Below are 20,340 nucleotides of genomic sequence, written 5' to 3' on the forward strand. Positions count from 1 at the left end.
AAAAATGAAAAAGAACTGTTCTTATAACTTTATATACAATATTTTTCTTCTAAATGGCATTCTTTTTATTTCTTTTTAAAGCAATATTTCTGAGCCAGTAAGATGACATGATAAACTAATTTCTCTTAATAAGTTGCTCCCTGTGGTTATGGTCAGGCTGCAAAACAATGAGGTTGCATTTTGCCAGGAATATGCATCCCAGTAAAGCAGAGCTGGGGGCCAAGATGGAAAAGACCTCCACAGCTACCATGGCTTTTCCTTTTGGGCTCAGATATGCTCTTATTATTACTTATTGTGCAATCAATGATAAATCACCATAGATTGCACACTAAAAAACCATGATTCTGGATGATCATAACAACAGAATACCTAAAGCACAAAAAAACCAACACAGACTGGTTTTATTTATTTATAAGGCAGGTCATATTGGCACGTTTAGTGAAAACCCGACTCTGAAAGTACCATGGTTTTGCCCACCCAAATTAAAAGTTCTTTCCCCCAGTCCAGAGGTTGGCAACCTACAGCTCTGGAGCTGCATGTGGCTCTTTCATCCCTCTGCTGCAGCTCCCTGTTACCATCGCTTTCCACAATTAATAGGGCATTCAGTTAGGACAGATAGAGGAAAAGGGACGCCATGCTAGGAGGAGACTCTATAGTAGGGGAACCGGACTTCCGGTTGGCATAGGAAAAATGACACTATGATAGGAGACTTTGTGGTGGAACTGGACTTACGCTGGTTCCAGAATTGAACGGAGGGCTTCTGGTTACAACATTTGTGGCTCTTTAAGGGTTTAATGTTGCCAACTCTTGCCCCAGTCCATATGTCCATCACATCATCCAATCCAAGTCACCATCCCAACTACAGTTGGTTTCCATCGAGGCCTCCCCTGCAACTGGTGAGAATGTCCTTGGTTCCCAGAAGAAAGAATTTTATTCTGGCTATAAGTCCCCATCTATCTCTATCTTCCTCCTCCTGTTCCCACAGCTCCAGCTAGCCCTACTGTGGCAGCAATGAAGATGTTCCAAAATGACTTCAGGATGGACCAAGTGGACCTAGCCAAGAAGTTCAATTCAAATCAAGCACAGCTTTTTTTGCGCGAGCGATTGTGGGTGCACCTTGGTACACCCACGTTATACCTATCCTCCACGAGCTGCACTGGTTACCTATTGGTCTCCGGATACGCTTCAAAGTGCGAGTCGTCACTTATAAACCCCTTCATGGTATTGGACCTGGGTACTTGAGAGACCGCCTGCAACCAAGACCCATTAGATCACACAGATTAGGCCTCCTCAGGGTTCCGTCTACTGGCCAATGTCATCTGGCTACTACCTGGGGGAGGGCCTTCTCTGTGGCGGCTCTGGCCCTTTGGAACGAGCTCCACACAGAGATTCGGACCCTACCTGTCTCCAGGCTTTACGAAAAGCTGTTAAAACCTGGCTGTGTCGGCAGGCATGGGGTTGATGACTTCCCTTCCCCTCTAAAATCGTGTGGCTGTTGGTTGTTTTAAATTCCCTTGTACTTTTCTGTTGTAGTTCTTTGTGTTTCCATTCCCCTCCTTGGGTTTGTGTGCCGCCCTGAGTCCCGCCGGGAATAGGGCAGCATATAAATAAAATGAACCTTGAACCTTTTTTTAAAAAAACAGCCTTCTGCTGAATTGATCCAGCTGGCTGAATCCAAGGAATTTAGGCTGATTATTCTTGGGAAATTTAATAAAGCATAACAGTCAACCCATTATCGATGCCATGGAAATGACATCTCCTTGTGCAAACTGACAGTGCAGGTAAAAACTGGGTGGAATTTGAATTGCAATATTATCAGAAATGTTTCATCTTTTAATCTTTCTCACATTCCACACCAGATTTTATTTTACTTTATATTTTATTATTTTATTTTAATTTAATTTTTTACAATATATTCTACCTTTATTATTTCTACAGAATAACAGAGTTGGAAGGGACCTTGGAGGTTTTCAAGTCCAACCCCTGCTCAGACAGGAAATTCTGTACCATTTCATGTAAATGGTTGTCCATCTCTTCTTAAAAACATCCAGTGTTGGATCACATAGAGTTTTTTGAGGCAAGTCTGTCAGAGTTTGCTGCCAAAAATCACATCCAGAAAGCACACACAGGATTCAGCAGGATTCATTAATTTCTTTTTATATACAATATAACACATACGTACATATACAATACCAACAATGGTTCTTCCAACATGGTAGAGAGAAGAGATTGAAAATAAGGACAACCACAGGCAGGGTACAGCAGAGAAGAGCTCAGAGAGTAGACTACATCAGTTCCCATGCGCAGACTCAGAGCTACATAGGTAAGCCATGCCCTGGCTCCAAGCCATCTGGCATAGCTCTCAGTCACCAAATAGTTCCCACTGGCTGACCCAGTTGCATTGCGTATACATTGGCTAACCTTGTTACCATGTATAGGCCAGTTCATGATTATTCTGACAAAGTCATTCTACTGATCAATTGTCCTATCGGGAAATTTCTCCTTAGTTCTAGCTTGGTCCTCTCCTTGATTAGTTTCCACCCATTGCTTCTTGTTCTGCCTTGCGATGCTTTGGAAAAAAGGTTGACCCCCCCCTTTTTTTTCTCTTATGGCAACCCCTTAGGTGTTGGGACACTGCTATAATTTCACCCCAGTCCTTCTTTTAATTAAACTAGACATATCCAATTCCAGCAGACATTTCTCATTCCTTGCTCTTTAGTCATCATGGAAAAGCTAATAAACTTCCTTTCTCAAAGATGTGAGGGGGTACTACTATTCTGTCCTTGGCTTCAAGAGCCCTACTGAAACTGAAGATATATTATCTGGTGGGGCTCCTTGGAGGTCATCCTTCAGTTGCCCCTAAAAACTGATTGAGGATTTTCTGTGCTTTGACCCAGGTAAATAAGCACTGGGCATCTCTTAATTGACATGGGGTACTATATCTAAGTGGGAATTTTAGCTACACCCACCCCCAGAACTGGGTCCATAGCAAAGATGTGGTATCAATGTGGGAGAGGGACTGCTTTTTCTTCCCCAAAAAACTTCTGGAAAATCTATGTATTTAACTGGTAACTTGGTTTTTGTCCCTTTGCGGTGTACTACCGGTGACTGCAGTGGATCTTCTGATATGCTGTTTGTAGCTGGACAAATTGGCAAGTTGGAGCTATAAAAGAGAGAGTTCCAACCTGCAGTCTATAATAGGATGGGAAGTTTTAGCCACTCAGCTCATAAGATTAATGGAATGTGAAGGTGGCTGGTGATATATAGGGTTAAAAGTTCAGTAAGTTGGACTACTGCTATTAGCAGCTGGGACCAAATAATTGGACCAACTTTTAAATTTTCTGAAGTATTGTTTCTACTTGTTTTGGAGCATTTAGAAGGACTGTAGGGATTTATACAATGGTAACCATGGTGAAGTCTATAAAGCCAGCTCCATAGGGAACAAGAAAGCTGGATGACCAAAATCAAATTCAATGGAGGTGTTGAAAAGAAGAAAGGACTAGGTGAAAAAATCCTGGAATATGGTGAAAACATATCAATGTGAGCATTTCTTTTGGAATTGACAATCACAATGAATCTGTTTCCCTAACATTATATGCAGGATTTTTTCCTATAGACAGCATTCTTTCTATTTCTTTTAGGCAATTATTCTGAGACAGTATAATGATTACATGATAAACTAATTTCTCTTAATAAGTTGCTCCCTGCGGTTGAGGTCAGGCCGTAAAATAATGATGTAGCATTTTGGCAGGAATATGCATCCCAGTAATGCAGCACTGGAGGCCAAGATAGAGAAGACCTCCACAGCTACCATGGCTTTGCCTTTTGTGCTCAGATAGGCTGGAAAGAAGGAGATCCACACACTGCAAAAGGCCAACATGCTGAAGGTGATGAACTTGGCTTCGTTAAAAGTGTCAGGTAATTTACGGGCAAGGAAAGCCACAATAAAGCTGGCAATGGCCAAGATACCCATGTAGCCCAAGACACAGTAGAAAAAGAAAGCTGACCCCTCATTGCATTGTAAAATCATTTCTTGGGCCTGTGAGTGCATGTCCACCTCAGGAAATGGGAGAGATGTCAACAACCAAAGTATACAAGTACATACTTGTAAGATAGAGCATGAGAGGACAATAGAAAAAGCCAATCTTTTCCCCAACCATTTCCTCAGAGACCCAGGTTTAGTGGCCATGAAAGCCACAACCACAGTGATGGTTTTGGCCAGTACACTAGAAATGGCCACTGAGAAGGTGATGCCAAAAGTTGATTGTCGGAGAAGGCAGGTCACTTTGCCAGGCTGGCTGAGGAAGAGCAAAGAGGAGAGAAAACAGAGCAGAAGAGAGACAAAGAGGGTGTAGGTGAGGGACCGGTTGTTGGCTTTGACAATGGGACTATCCCTGTGTTTAATAAAAGTTCCAAGTACCCAAGAGGTCAAGAAGAAGAAACCAAGAGCTGTTGAGGCTAAACCAATTCCTAAAGTTTCTTCAAAAGTTAGAAAGACCAGCAATTTCAGGATACATCCATTCTTTTCTTTATTTGGATAATGATCTTGTGAACATTCAAAACAGTCATCCATATCTGGAAGGAAAATCAAGGATATTTTTTCATCAATATATTGTATATTACTGAAAATTATGTTATTAATTTTATTCATCCAAGTAGTTTATTAAAGTTTGCTTAAGTCTAATCAAAAATGGTAGAATTCCTATCCTACCATTTTGATTTGAAATCTTCCCTTCTGGACATGGGACACAGTCATAGCAGCAGAACTGATTTCCCTCAATCCCTTTCTTCCAGGATCCAGGGAAACAAGGGTCATTGCATCTAGAAAGTGGAAGAACCTGATGATAAAGATAAAATGTTTTGAAATTGGAAATATTTAAAACAGTTTGTAATTTATCTCCTTTATAGAGGAGAATTACTTTTGATCTCCCAAAGGGTTCTGATTTTATCAGCAAATAAAATCAGCACATGTTGACAATCTTTTGTAAAAGCGAATCAAATATGCAAACAATGCTTTTATACTGTACTATCATTTTTTCAATTCAATGAGTGCTTGATCATCAAAAGCATTTCAAAAGTGCATGCCTTCATTTCTTTCAAAAATGAGAAATCAGATTTTGAAAGAGATTAGGCTCAAAATGGAATCATGATGTATTAAGGCGTGGCTGATTCAAACATTTCATACCTGGTTAAAAGCTGGGTTCCAAACAATCACATCTTCATCAATCGAAAATTCATTCCCTTTTGGACCCTCTAGATCCAGCTTTCCAACCCTAACTCTCTGAAATGATCTATTTGGAAAAGTGATCAAATTGGTGATGTCGAATCCACTTGTTGCTTCCCCTTTCTCATTCAGGAACACTCTCTCCCCAGCTGGATTGTCAAAAGAAGTGCCTTGAAGAAATGAATGGAGCTATTTGACAGGGAATAAAAGATAAAATGTATTGAAAATGTAATAATGTAGAAGAGAACATTATATTCAATATTTTCATCATTCTTTGCATTCCAATAACAATAATTACACATGTAAAAATTTATAATGATATTTTATGGAAATGTACAAATCCACTATTTGCTTAATTGTATATTAATTTAAAGAAAGGTAAGAATGCATTGAAGGTCAATGAAAGTAAGCTTTAGGATTTATGTAACTTTCTTCAATTATGATCGGTTTCCCTATTTAAGCAAGTATTTCTAGATATATCATATCTAATGTGTCCTCTTTGATACAAAGCTATTCAATAATTTGAAATCTGACTAATTTCCCTTAGCAAAATTTTAGAAACTAAGACTCAATATTCTTTGATAGATAAGTTGTGGAGATTATGGTAAACATAAATTTGTTTCATACAATGGATGCCACATGTAAAAAGGACCACTTTTATTTTATTCCCCTAAAACTGTTATAAAGACAGAAAGTTCAGTTTGTTAGAGAGGAATATTTCAAGAGAGACACAGAAGGGTCTCGGCGAGTTGATTATTGTTGGAGGAGATGATGAAAAATAATCTAGATTATCATTTTAACTATTCCTTACTGTGTAAACTGAATGGATTTACTAAATAACTTCTGTCAATATGATTAGTTATAGAGTAGTTTGTTGATTCATAGAATCTATCTATATATAAGCCAAATACCACTCACTCATATGAAATCTCCAGAACTGTAAAGCCTACAAACTTGAAAATTGGCATCTATTTTCCTCTAGGCTTCTAGATGCTCGCTAAGAAAGAATTTTTTCAAATTGACCATCAGATCATTAGTAATTCTTATACAATAATCAACACGCTCTGATGCTAAGGAGTTAAACATTCTACTCCCTCTCCCCACCTGAAAATAACTCTGTTCAAACTGCCAGTTGTCTCACATTCCGTTACCTCAGTTCAAACTGGCAGATGTTCCACTCCTTCACACAGGAGTGTTCTGGGGCTACTTACAGTATTAAACATCAATACCTCACCAAAATGTCTATGCCATCCACTTATGAAACTGCTTCTGAACTCAAGTTGTTGGGAGAGATGTTCTCTTTTGAGTTTCAATCAACAACCACTGCTGAGCCAAAGGATTGTGAACCAAATTTCTCCTGCATAGTGTCCCAGCCCCAACTCACTTTTTACACTGACCTCCTCAGTTCAGACAGATCTGTTCTTTCTACTGTAACACCAGTTAAAGGAAGACTTTCAGCTGACCGGAAGTACAATGGATGCTTCAAAGTGACATATTTTGGAGCCAGAGAGGTGAAGGAGGGAAATGTTATGTCAACATTTAAAATGCAGGGACAGGTCTACCACAGGATAGGGAGTATCATAGCAGAGCCTCAGCAGCAGCCTTCATTTTTCCAGATACAATTTTTGGTGACCATGACAATGAGAGGGACATATGGTGTAGAATTTACATGGGCGTTAATTCAGGACTGGTTAGCCAGTTTCTGCGTTAACACAACATATATATGCCGGGATAGGTCCACCACAGGAGTATCATTGCAGAGCCTCAGCAGCAGCCTTCATTTTTCCAGATACAATTTTTGGTGATGATGACAATGAGATGGACATTTGTTGTAGAATCTACATGGGCGTTAATCCAGAACTGGTTAGCCAACTGCAAGAATTGCTATGTGAACACAACAAATAAATTCTGGAACTTAAGGCTGCTGTTAATTCTCTTCCTAAGGGCCAGAAGGACTTCCAAGTGGGTGATTAACACCAATAGGAAGACTTCTAGAGAGCACCAAGATCGTTTCAATGACCCCACGACTATAGAAGTAGCTGTTCTCATTGTCAGCCAGGATTTGTCAATTTATCAAGCCCGATCACTCAGTTTTGTAGTGAAGCATGGCTATCCAGCTAGTGATAGGATATAAAGAAAAAATGTGTTTTCTGTATCTATTTTAGGCAGAACAGTAGAATGGTTTCTAAGAAGACTTTGGAGGTCTTCTAGTCAAATTCCCTGCTCAAGGTGGAGACCCTATGCCCTATGCAATTTAAGCTGATTATTCTTGGGAAATTTAATAAAGCATAACAGTTAATCTATGCTTGATGGCAAGGAAATGTCATCCTTTTCTGTAGCTCACTATACTGTTATAAATTTATATCACAATGTCATTGCACATGTTTTATCCTATAATTCTTCACTCTTGCCACATCATATTAATTTTATTTTCTTTACTTTATTTTACTTGATTTTTATTTAGCATTGGTAGGGACTTCTGAGGTCTTTTAGTCAAACACCCTATGCAAGGAGAAGATCCTAGGCCATTTCATACAAATCACTACCCTTTTCTTCATTAAAATCTACAATGTTGGAGTATCTACATTTCTGAAGACAAGTTGTTCCACTAATTAAATGTTAATTATTCTCACCATCAGAAAATGTTTCCTCATTTTGACTTTGTTTATTATAATTGTTTCCACATACAAAAAACATTAAGATGTTGTACATGATATTGTATATCAAAGTGCCCATTTAAAAGAAGAAGGAAGCAGAGGAAGAGGAGGAAGAGGAGGTGGAGAAGGAGAGGGAGAGGAAGAGGTAGGGGAAGAAGAGGAGGAGGAGAAGGAGAAAGAGAGGAAGACGAAGTGTCCAATGAAGAGATAACACCTGCCAAGCCTGCAGATTTAGAAGATCAGTTTTTTTATACACCCTAGTTGTCTTCCTATTGAACCCTAAAATGTACAGAGCCTGCAAAGCATGAGCCATAGTGTAAACAGCATTGTAGATGCTGTAGCTGTGGCCAGTCATTTCCGTTTCAAAGATTGGGCCAGGAAGATTCTCTAGCTTCATCTCTCCAGTGCACTGTCTATTGTGTGTGTCTGGTAACTCTGGTTTAGGAAGTGAACAATCAAATGCTTGTTCCCAAACATCCTGCAGATACCCATCTCTGTTGTCTGAAAGAGGATTTATGGTCTGAAGAAATTCCTTGAAACCTACAATGGCTGTTGAATGAACAGTGAAGGAAAGAGCCCCATGGAACATCTGGAGATCCCATGTGATTTGAATGCCTGATAATACAAAATCAATCTGTGCAGTCATGATCCACACCTTTCTAAATAATGCAGTTTCCTTTCTTTCAGGATCTAACATAAATGCGACAATTCTTAGCCACATAATTGCCCAGGCTTCTCCATAGACAAGAAATGCATTGGCTTTGTTATTCATCAAATTAATGGAAATCTTTGAGAATATGTGGTAAAGTTCATGAAAGTTATCCAAGTCGACTTGTTGAGGAAGCATTTCTATGAACAGCGAGCAGATTACATTCTCTGCAAGAAAGGGCTGCATTTCCTGTAAGAAATTTTCTCCATTGTTGTTATCAACAGCAAAAATCCCGATCCATGTCCAACCAAAATAGTGAAGCAGTTGGATAATCCCAGTGTACTGATGGTCTTCTTTTGGGACCATGAAATAAAGTGGAGAGCGTCTACTGGTCTGAAATTTCTCTTTGGCTAATGAGCCATACGTCAGCTTAAACAAAATGGAATAAAATTATCCAATTATTAAAATGAAGCTAACTTTTGTATTCTAATCTTTTTAATAAAATATATCCAAGCAGGAATTTTTTAAAATTCTTCTAAATATTAATATGTAAAAAAATGTCTTGGAATTACTTCAAACACATATAAGACATCAATTGTTTTAATAGGGGCAAAGAGTTCTACATTCAAATCTTCCATTAGGTATGAAATATCTCTGGAGGCATGCAGGACATTTTAACACAAATCTGAGACAAATCTTTGTTGTTCATTAATTGTTCCACAACAACAAAATATATATTTTTCCTCCTCAACCCCATCACAGCTTACTTGTGGAATCTTGAAAAAACCCATAAGTTCAGTTATATAAAATGATGTATCAAAATCGAGTCCTCCAATGATAGCCATGAGATTCTTCTGGCTATCACATTTGTAGTTAGGGACAAATTCCTGGGATTTGAAAAGCAGGTCCAGAATGGTACGATAGGTCATCTTCGCATTCAGGTAACTATCATAGATGTGGAACCCGAGAGTGATATTAGGTAAGATCTGGGAGTCCTCATTGATCTCCTTCACAGCAAAGGCCAAGGCGAGGGCATGCTGGTAGAATTTGGTGATTACTCTGCAAATTATTTAAATACCCTAGTTGAAAAACTTAGCTAACAATTCTCATAAGGTTGCACCATTTCTTATGAGTAAAAGCCATTTCTTTCTTTGATAGTAATAAAAACATAATATCCTTTTTAAAATTCTGAATAACAATCCCTGATGATATCATCTAATTTGTCTCCAAGAAAACAACCAAACACGAGAACATCAAGGACCCCCCATTTCAACCCTGACCTAAAATATTCTCCTTTATTAGTAATTTCCACACAGTCCAATTTACTTTTAATACAGTATTTTGAGAAATGTATACTGCATCAAAAACAAGCAGTGAGTTTTTATTTTCCATTTTTCATTTTCATACAGTCACATATATACTGTGCATAACCGGGGCCATACAACATTAAACAATAAACACAGCAATTCCTCTTGTCAACAATACCCCCCAAAATAGAAACCCAATCTAGCTCTTCGACCCTCCATACACCTCTTTCTTTCGCCCCCCTCCAACTTTCCATCTTCCCTCCATCATTCCCCTCTACCCTACTTCCCCTCACCCTCTACCACTCCTCTCTCCCAGTCCACTCCTCCCTTCCTTCTCACCCTCCCTCCAATCCTCTCTCCCACCCTCTCCACCCCTCTTTCTTCTTTCCCTCTACTCCTCCCTTCGGTGTATTTCTACTATATGTCAATATATTCAGCTTGTCCTATTTTTACAGTGAAATTAAAGAGCAACAGTATACATGTGCAATCGCATTACATTGAAATCTAACACATACTATATATCCCCCTCCCCCCTAACACCCCACCTCCCTCCCCCCCGACTTCCCAGAGCCCGTACACAGTACAGGTTTTAACAAACACAGTCTAAAATATATTAAGACAAAAGAAATAAAAAAAAGAAGTTAATAACATCTCTACATTGAACTCAGCTTCTTCCTGTTGCACTAACTTTGAGCAGTTTAGATTATTCCTAATCTTAAGCATAGGCTATCTGGAATTTCTTAGTCCCGTATTTGTTTTGTATATAGTCAATCCATTTTTTCCAGTCTCGTTTATATCTCTCATTTGAATGATCTTTAAGATATGCCGATATTTTAGCCATCTCGGCTAGGTTTGTAACTTTCAATGTCCATTCTTGAGTTGTAGGCAAGTCTTCCTTCTTCCAGTATTGCGCCACCAACAGTCTTGCTGCCGTTATTAGGTGCAGAACCGAATTAGTCTCTACCGCTGTAAAGTCAGTACATATACCTAGTAAAAATAACTGAGGAGTAAACTTTATCCTTCTTTTAAAGATATTTTGCATAATCCACCACATTTTTATCCAACATGCCTTAACCTTTTGACAGGTCCACCATATATGAAAATATGTATCATCGAGAGAACCACATCTCTAACATTTAGGCTGTACATTCGGATACATAGAAGCCAGCTTTTTAGGATCTAAATGCCATCTATAAAACATCCCATAAAAATTTTCTCTCAGGTTTTGTGCTTGTGTAAATTTCACATTTCTTACCCATATTCCCTCCCATGTGTCCAACATTATTGGTTCTTCAATACCTTGAGCACACTCTATCATACAATCTCCAACCAATTCTGTTTCCGAATCCATCTGTGTTAGTACATTATATATCCTCTTTATATGCATCAAACTTCGATCTCTTATTTGTTTAAACAAATTATCCTCAACTTGGGTAAAACCACTTTTTTGGTCTATTTTCCACCTGGCCTGTAATTGGCCATACTGGAACCATGTTTGAACCACCTTCTCCTCTTTCAATACCTCTAAAGATTTTAGTTGTAGAACCCCCCCTTTCCAAAGTGAGAAGTTTTCTGTAGCTGGTTGTATCCTGTTTTTGTGCTATATTCATATTTTCAATTGCAAGTCTAGGAATTGCCCACATGGGTATCTTGCCATGTAGTTTATATTGGTATTTTTTCCAGACCCGCAGTAAAGCATTTCTTAAGATATGACTTTTAAAATTCTTATCCAGGAATGCAAAGAGGCTTCCTGGGAGGAGCCTACTTGAGGGGGCAGCAAAAAATCAGCTGCCTCCGAATTCCTGGCTACGTACCTGTTTAGAGGATCTTCCATCTGACGTCTTATCAGGTTTTCTTATCCTTCAGGCAAGAAGGAAAGAAGAAACTGTTTTGCTGGCAAATGCTCTTCGATTTTTGCAGCTTTTGTGCTTGCAAGGAAAGGGGGGCTAGCCCAAGGCAGAACGGCTGTCCGTGCTGGGAACTTCAAACTGCCTTGTGCAGGACAAAGTAGGTCTCTCCCACTCTGCTCAAAGTTTTGTTTGATTTATTCTTATCACGAGCTGGATCCGTTTACTGTGGACAATAATTGTTTATCAACATTTTAGCTTCTTTTCTTTTTCTCCTCCGAAAAATTATTTACTCAGAGGCTTCTAAAATGGCGCCGAGCAGGCTGGTTTCTCCGGTAATAACGAACACTTTTTGCTAATCCTCACAAGAATTCAAAACAAAAGAGATTGCTTATCACTTGTTTTGGTTTCACAATAGAAGAATTTTACTCCTTCATTAACCTTGCTTATTTGGAAGTTAAATGGTGATGAATCTGCTGAATGGTCTTGTTACAATGTTTACTCACTGAAAGTTTTGCCAAGCCTTAAACTTCAAAATAAAAGCCTCTTTACTTAAAGCTGCATATTCAGGCAATAGAGTTTTATTAACTGCAGGCAGATAAATTTTGAAATGGCCTCAAAACCAAATATTAACTTGAAGTCGTCACCCTCTACTTCCAGGGGCACATCCTCAGTGCCTGGCACAAAGCTGCAGCCTCCGCTTCCTACGCCCCCTGCTGGGGATGTGTTAACGAAAGAATTTTTCCTGAGTAATCTAAGCGAGGCTCTTAATGCACAGACAATTAAAATGGAAGATAAATTTAGAGATAATAGAGAGGAGAGAAAAGAGGAAATAAAAGAAATGAAAGAAGAAATTAAAAGTGAAATAAAAGGACTTAAACAGGAGCTGTATGAGAAATTTGAGGCTAAGGTTGATAAAATTAGAGACGACATGCTGAGTCTTGTAACTGTATTAACAGAACATATTTCTGGAGTGGAAGATACTCTAGAGGTTCTTAATGATGCCAATGCTAACTTGACATTGAAAACAGAGGTGGTGGAACAAAAAGTGGAAAATGCTGAAAAAGAAATTATTATGATACAGTACCGACAAATGGAGTTCGCATTAAGAGTAAGGGGGCTGCGTGAGGAGAAACAGGAGAACCTGAAACAGACCCTATCGGAAGCTTTTGACCGCCTGATGGGAAGACCAGGGACCAATCAAGACTGGCGAATTGACAAAGCTTACCGCGTTAACTCCTGGCTGGCAAAGCAGAAGCAGCTTCCTCGAGACATCGTTATATATTTTACTACAAGAGAGTTTAGAAATATGGTACTGCAAGCATCTTATAACACTAAGCTTCAAATTGGCGGTCAAGACCTGGCTGTTTTGAAAGAGATACCACCTCAAATGTTAAGAGCCAGGAGAGACTACGCTTTTTTCGTCGAAGAACTCAGAAATCGTCAGATACAGTATAGATGGGATGCACCATTTGGCATCATATTTACATTTGATAAGCAAAGATACCGCCTCAACTCTGTATGGAAAGCCCGAGATTTTTATTATAATATATTGAAGGCCGGACACCCTGCACCATCTGGACCTAGAGAAAGACCACAAGAAGGACAGGATAGACAGCAAACTACACAACCACCAGACAAGATGGAGTATCTCTCTTCTCTAGAAGCGCAAGGTGCTATGGAACCAAGACCTAGCTGCATGACTACTAGACGTATGGAGAAACAAGCTAAAAAGCAACAGCATCAACAATCATCGGCCATCGATCAAGGATCTACAACAACAAATCAGGAAGCAATGGGAGGAGCTAGACCTAAGGTTAAACAGGCCGTGCAGGAAGCTCTAAAAATGCTTCAACCAACCAAAGATGACAACTAAGATTTTAACATGGAATGTTAACGGACTGAACTCTCCACAGAAGAGGAAGAAAATATTTCATTATCTCAAACAGTTTAAGAACGATGTAATTTGTTTGCAAGAAACTCATATCAAGTCAACTGATCAAAAATATTTGATCAACTCAAAACTTGGTCAACATTTTGTAGCTTCTGCTATGGAAAAGAAGAATGGTATAGTTGTATACTTAAGAAAAGACATGAAAGCTGAATTAATAGAAGCAGATCCCTTCGGAAGATATATTGCTTTAGACTTAATCTTAGAAGGGAAAAAGACATTACTTTTGGGAATTTATGCTCCCAATCAACAGCAAGATAGATTCTATAGAAATCTTCATGCTAAATTAGTACAGTGGGACTATAGTTCCTGTATACTATTGGGTGACTGGAATGGAGTGATAGACACTAAGAGAGATAAGAAGATTTCCCGCCTAAATACCAAGATGCGAGCAAAGTTACCCAAATCTTTCTTTGACATTATGGATGATTTTGAATTGAGAGATATTTGGCGAGAAAGAAATGCAGAGGAATATGACTTCACTTTCTTCTCGGACAGGCATCAATCCCTTTCAAGGATTGATTTTATCCTAACCACTAATGATTTGCTTTCTAGGGTCAAGAAAACAAAGATTGCAGCTAGGGTCCTTTCGGACCATAACCCAGTTTGGATGGAGTTGGGAAGGGTAGTGCAGGCAAGAAGGTCTTGGAGATTGAATGAAAACTTATTTAGATATGAAAAGTATATTAATGATTGTAAAAAATTACTATCTGAATATTTTGTTTTGAATATGAATAAGGGTACATCTATGGAATTTGTATGGGACGCAAGCAAAGCGTATATGAGAGGAGTTTTGATGAATATAAATAAAACACATAGAAATAAGCAAGGGTTAAAACGAACAGAACTGGAAGAGGAAATTAAGAGAAAAGAGCTGGAGTTAACAAGGAACCCAGACGATACAAAGGTTAAGGAAGCTATTAACATATTAAAATCTCAATTTGACATGTTGATCTCTGACCAGGTAGCTACTAATTTATTATATGCAAAACACAATACTTTTTGTAATGCAAACAAACCTGGCAGATGGTTAGCTTATCAGATTAGGAAAAAAAGGAAAACTCGAAATATATCTAAACTGATTTACAGAGGGAAGGAGGTGTTTCAACAGGAAGAGATTCAAAAGGCTTTCTGGGAATTTTTTACAGAACTGTATAAAGGGGATAAAATTAATGGTTTAGACATAGACAAATATTTAGACAAAGAGAAAATACCTTCAGTTAGAGAAGAACACAGGCAAAAATTGAATCAACCAATAACCTCGGGGGAAATCCTGCAGGTAATTAAGCAGTTAAAGTCAGGGAAAGCACCAGGTACAGATGGCTTGACAGCGGTTTACTATAAAAACTTACAGTTAGAAATGGTAGAACCTCTTAGAGAATTATTTAATATGATTCAAACGGAAGGTAAAGTCCCTCCATCTTGGAAGACAGCATTTATATCTTTGATACCCAAAGAAGATCAAGATACTACTCAACCCAAAAATTATAGACCTATTTCATTACTGAATGTAGATTATAAAATTTTTACTAAAATATTAGCAAATAGGTTAATGTTGGTCACTCAACAATTGATACATATGGACCAAACAGGTTTTATACAAGGGAGACAGATGAAAAGTAATGTTAGATTAATTATTAATGCATTAGAATATTTGGGAAAGAACAACCAGATCCCTGCTGCGTTTATATTTTTGGATGCTGAGAAGGCCTTTGATCGAGTTAACTGGCAATTTCTGTTGAAGATACTGCAAAAAATGCAGATAGGAGATAATTTTTTACAGTCAATTAAAGCAATATACCAACAGCAAACAGCACAAATCATAGTCAATGGAAGTCTAACAGACTCTTTTCAAATTGGAAAAGGTACAAGACAGGGCTGTCCTTTGTCCCCATTATTGTTTATTATAACTTTGGAAGTATTGTTGAATAAAATACGGGGCTTGGATGGTTTAAAAGGGATCAAGATTAGGAAGCAAGAATACAGAGTCCGCGCTTTTGCGGATGATTTAGTCATAATATTGGAACAACCGCAGGAATCCAGTATGGTTTTAATGAATATGATTAATCAATATGGTCAAGTGTCGGGCTTTAAAATAAACTTAGGGAAAACCATAATATTAGCTATAAATATGAATATTAAACAAAAGGAAGAATTAGGAGTGATGCTAGGATGTGAGGTAGTTAAAAAAGTCAAATATCTTGGAGTTAACATTTTAACTTCAAATGGGAAATTATATAAGCATAATTATGAACCACTTTGGCATAGCATACAGACAGAGATGAAAAAATGGGAGAAATTGCACCTATCTTTGCTGGGTAGGATAGCGGCAGTGAAAATGAACATTCTACCAAAATTTTTATTTCTCTTCCAAATGTTACCTATACTAAAAAAAGATGCGAACCTTTTAGAATGGCAGAAGGGTATCAACAAATTTGTGTGGGCAGGAAAGAAGCCGAGGGTAAAGATGAAAATAATGCAAGATGTACGTGAGAGAGGAGGATTGAAACTACCTAATTTAAAACTATATTATGATGCAGTGGCATTATCTGTAATTAGTGATTGGATTCACTTAACCAATGATAGAATATTGAACATTGAGGGACACGATCTGCTATTTGGTTGGCATGCTTACCTGTTATTCAACAAAAAATTGGATAAGAACTTTAAAAGTCATATTTTAAGAAATGCTTTATTGCTGGTCTGGAAGAAATACCAATATAAATTAAATGACAAGATACCCATGTGGGCAATTCCTAGACACGCAATTGAAAATATGAATACAGCACAAAAACAGGACAGAATTACCTACAGACAGCTTCTTACCTCGGAAAGGGGGGTATTACAATTAAAATCTTTAGAGGTATTAAAAGAGGAGAAGGTAGTTCAAACATGGTTCCAGTATGGGCAATTACAGGCTAGGTGGAAAATAGATCAAAAAATTGGTTTTATTCAAGTTGAGGATAATCTGTTTAAACAAATAAGAGATCAAAGCTTAATGCATATAAAGAGGATATATAATGTATTAATACAGATGGATTCGGAAACAGAATTAGTTAAAGATTGTATGATAAAATGGGCTCAAAATTTTGAGGAACCAATAATGTTGGATACTTGGGAAATAATTTGGGTAAGAAATGTGAAATTTACACAAGCTCAAAATCTGAGAGAAAATTTTTACAAGATGTTCTATAGATGGCATTTAGATCCTAAAAAGTTGGCTTCTATGTATCTGAATGTACAGCCTAAATGTTGGAGGTGTGGTTCTCTCGATGCTACATATTATCATATATGGTGGACCTGCCAAAAGGTTAAGGCATTTTGGATAAAAATATGGTGGGTCATGCAAAATGTTTTTAAAAGAAGGATAAAGTTTAGTCCTCAGTTATTTTTACTAGGTATATGTACTGACTTTACAGTGGTAGAGACCAATTTGATTCTGCACCTGATAACTGCAGCAAGACTGTTGGTGGCGCAATACTGGAAGAAGGAAGACTTGCCTACAATCCAAGAATGGACATTGAAAGTAACAAACTTAGCTGAAATGGCTAAAATATCGGCATATCTCAAAGATCATTCAAATGAGAGATATAAACGAGACTGGAAAAAATGGATTGACTATATACAAAATAAATACGGGACTAAGAAATTCCAGTTAGCCTATGCTTAAGATCAGAAATGATTTAAACTGTTAAAAGTCAGTTCAGTAAGAAGAAGCTAAGGTCAATCTAGAATGTCATTAATTTTTTTTATTTCTTTTTTCTCAATAGATTTTAGACTGTGTTAGTTAAAAATCCATACCGGGTACGGGTTCTGGGAAGTCGGGGGGGGGGGAAGGAGGAGGGGGGTGGGGGGGTGGAGGGAGGGAGGGGTACACACAACAAAAAAAATTGTACTTCAATGTCTTAATGATTTACAAATGATGACATATTTGTGTTTTTTTTTTAAAGAAAAATAAAAAAGTTCTGTTTTCATAAAATTCTTATCCAGTTTTTTGTTGAATAACAATTAAGCATGCCAAACATATACAGGATCGTGTCCCTCGATATTCAGTATTCTATCGTTGGTTAAATGAGTCCAATCACTAATTGCAGATAGCGCCACTGCATCATAATATAATTTTAGGTTAGGTAATTTCAAGCCTCCTCTCTCGCATACATCTTGCATTATTTTCATCTTTACCCTCCTCTTCTTTCCGGCCCATACAAATTTGTTGATTTATTTTAAAACCAGACACTTGACCATATTGATTAATTGTATTCATTAAAACCATACTAGATTCCTGTGGTTGTTCCAATATTATGACAAAATCATCCGCAAAAGTGCGGACTCTGTATTCTTGCTGCCTAATCTTGATCCCTTTTAGACCATCCAAGCCCCGTATTTTATTCAACAATACTTCCAAAGTTATAATGAACAATGGTGGGGACAAAGGACAGCCCTGTCTTGTACCTTTTCCAATTTGAAAAGGGTCTGTTAAACTTCCGTTGACTATGATTTGAGCTGTTTGCTGTTGGTATATTGCTTTAATTGACTGTAAAAAGCTATCTCCTATCTGCATTTTTTGCAATATCTTCAACAGAAATTGCCAGTTAACTCGATCAAAGGCCTTCTCAGCATCCAGAAATATGAACACAGCAGGGATTTGGTTGTTCTTTCCCAAATATTCTAATGCATTAATAATTAGTCTAACATTACTCTTAATCTGTCTCCCCTGTATAAAACCTGTTTGGTCGGTGTGTATCAATTGTTGAATAACCAACATTAACCTATTTCCTAGTATTTTAGTAAAAAATTTATAATCTACATTAAGTAATGAGATAGGTCTATAATTTTTTGGTTGGGTAGTATCTTGATCTTCTTTGGGTATCAAAGATATAAACGCTGTCTTCCAAGATGGGGGCACTTTACCTTCCGTTTGAATTTTATTAAATAGTTCTCTAAGAGGTTCTACCATTTTTAACTGTAAATTTTTATAGTAAACTGCTGTCAAGCCATCTGTGCCTGGTGCTTTCCCTAACTTTAGTTGCTTAATTACCTGCAAAATTTCCCCTGAGGTTATTGGTTGGTTCAACTTTTGCCTGTACTCTTCTCTAACTAAGGGTATTTTCTTTTTATCTAAGTATTTGTCTATATCTATATAAAATTAATTTTATCCCCTTTATACAATTCTGTAAAAAATTCCCCAAATGCCTTTTGAATCTCCTGTTGAAACACCTCCTTCTCTCTATAAATCAGTTTGGTTGCATTTCGAGTTTTCCTTTTTTTCCTAATCTGATAAGCTAACCATCTGCCCGGTTTATTTACGTTACAAAAAGTGTTGTGTTTTGCATATAATAAACTAGTGGCTACCTGGTCAGAGATCAACATATCAAATTGGGATTTTAATATGGTGATTGCTTCCTTAACCTTTGTATCGCCTGGATTCAATGTTAACTCCAACTCTTTCCCTTTAATTTCCTCTTCCAATTCTTTTCATTTTAGCCCTTGTTTATGTCTATGTATTTTGTTTATATTCATCAGTACTCCTCTCATATACGCTTTGCTTGCATCCCATACAAATTCCATAGGTGTACCCTTATTCATATTCAGATCAAAGTATTCAGATAACAATTTTTTACAATCGTTAATGTACTTTTCATATCTGAATAAGTTTTCATTCAGCCTCCAAGACCTTCTTGCCTGCACTACCCTTCCCAATTCCATCCAAACTGGGTTATGATCCAAAAGGACCCTAGTCGCAATCTTTGTCTTCTTCACCCTAGTGAAGAGTATAGTGATTAGTATAAAATCAATCCTTGAAAGGGAATGATGTCTATCAGAAAAGAAGGTGAAATCATATTCCTCTGTGTTTCTTTCTCACCAAATATCTCTCAATTCAAAGTTTTCCATCATGTCAAAAAAAGGTTTGGGTAGCTTAGCTCGCATTTTAGTATTTGGGCGAGAGGTCTTCTTATCTCTTTTAGTGTCAATCACACCGTTCCAGTCACCCATTAGTATACAAGACTTATAGTCCCACTGTACTAATTTAGCATGAAGATTTCTATAGAATCCATCTTGCTCTTGATTAGGAGCATAAATTCCCAAAAGTAATGTCTTTTTCCCTTCTAAGATTAGGTCTAGCGCGATATATCTTCCAAAGGGATCTGCTTCAATTAGTTCAGCCTTGATGTCTTTTCTTAAGTATACAACTATACCATTTTTCTTTTCCATAGCAGAGGTCACAAAATGTTGACCAAGTTAGGGGTTAAACAAATATTTTTGATCAGTTGATTTGATATGAGTTTCTTGCAGACAAATTATATCATTCTTGAACTGTTTAAGATAGTGAAATATTTTCTTTCTCTTCTGTGGAGAATTCAGTCCATTGACATTCCATGTTGAAATCTTAGTTGTCATCTTTGGTTGCCTGAAGCTTTTTTAGAGCCTCCTGCATGGCCTGTTTAACCTTTGGCCTAGCTCCTCCCATGGCTTCTGAGCTTGTTTCTGTAACTCCTTGATCAATGGCCGGTGATTGTTGAAGTTGTTGCATTGTAGCTTGTTTTTCCATTCGTCTGGTAGTCATACGGCTAGGTCTTTGTTTCATGACACCTTGCCCTTCCAGGGAGGGGAGATGGTGCGTCTTGTCTGGTAGTTGTGTGGTTTGCTGTCTATCTTGTCCTTCTTGTGGTCTTTCTCCAGATACAGATGGTGCAGAGTGTCCCA

The 20,340-nt window shown here is 37.7% G+C and overlaps 1 protein-coding gene across 1 annotated transcript; it reads right to left on the bottom strand.

The window, feature by feature from the left end:
- Nucleotides 1-3,679: 3,679 nt before the first annotated feature.
- Nucleotides 3,680-9,459, bottom strand: LOC148046801 (vomeronasal type-2 receptor 26-like). The gene is made up of 5 exons (XM_087714967.1): nt 9,298-9,459; nt 8,096-8,959; nt 5,186-5,413; nt 4,712-4,838; nt 3,680-4,575 (listed from the first exon to the last, which is right to left on the bottom strand). Exons 1-5 carry the CDS (start codon nt 9,457-9,459, stop codon nt 3,680-3,682), a joined length of 2,277 nt encoding a protein of 758 aa, XP_087571093.1.
- Nucleotides 9,460-20,340: the final 10,881 nt, after the last annotated feature.

This window comes from Thamnophis sirtalis, unplaced genomic scaffold, assembly GCF_051295495.1.
Source record: "Thamnophis sirtalis isolate CommonGarterSnake01/CBP01778 unplaced genomic scaffold, rThaSir2_p1.2 scaffold_4, whole genome shotgun sequence".
Lineage (NCBI taxonomy): Eukaryota > Metazoa > Chordata > Lepidosauria > Squamata > Natricidae > Thamnophis > Thamnophis sirtalis.

Bases quoted from the DNA above. Each gene is read 5' to 3' on its own strand.
- LOC148046801 (XM_087714967.1), bottom strand. From the start codon at position 9,459: ATGACCTATCGTACCATTCTGGACCTGCTTTTCAAATCCCAGGAATTT. The intron at 5,414-8,095 runs GTGTTATCTCTT...CCTGTCAAATAG, and splicing joins TAAATCTGCAGGCTTGGCAG to CTCCATTCATTTCTTCAAGG. The intron at 4,839-5,185 runs GTATGAAATGTT...CTTTATCATCAG, and splicing joins GGAACCCAGCTTTTAACCAG to GTTCTTCCACTTTCTAGATG.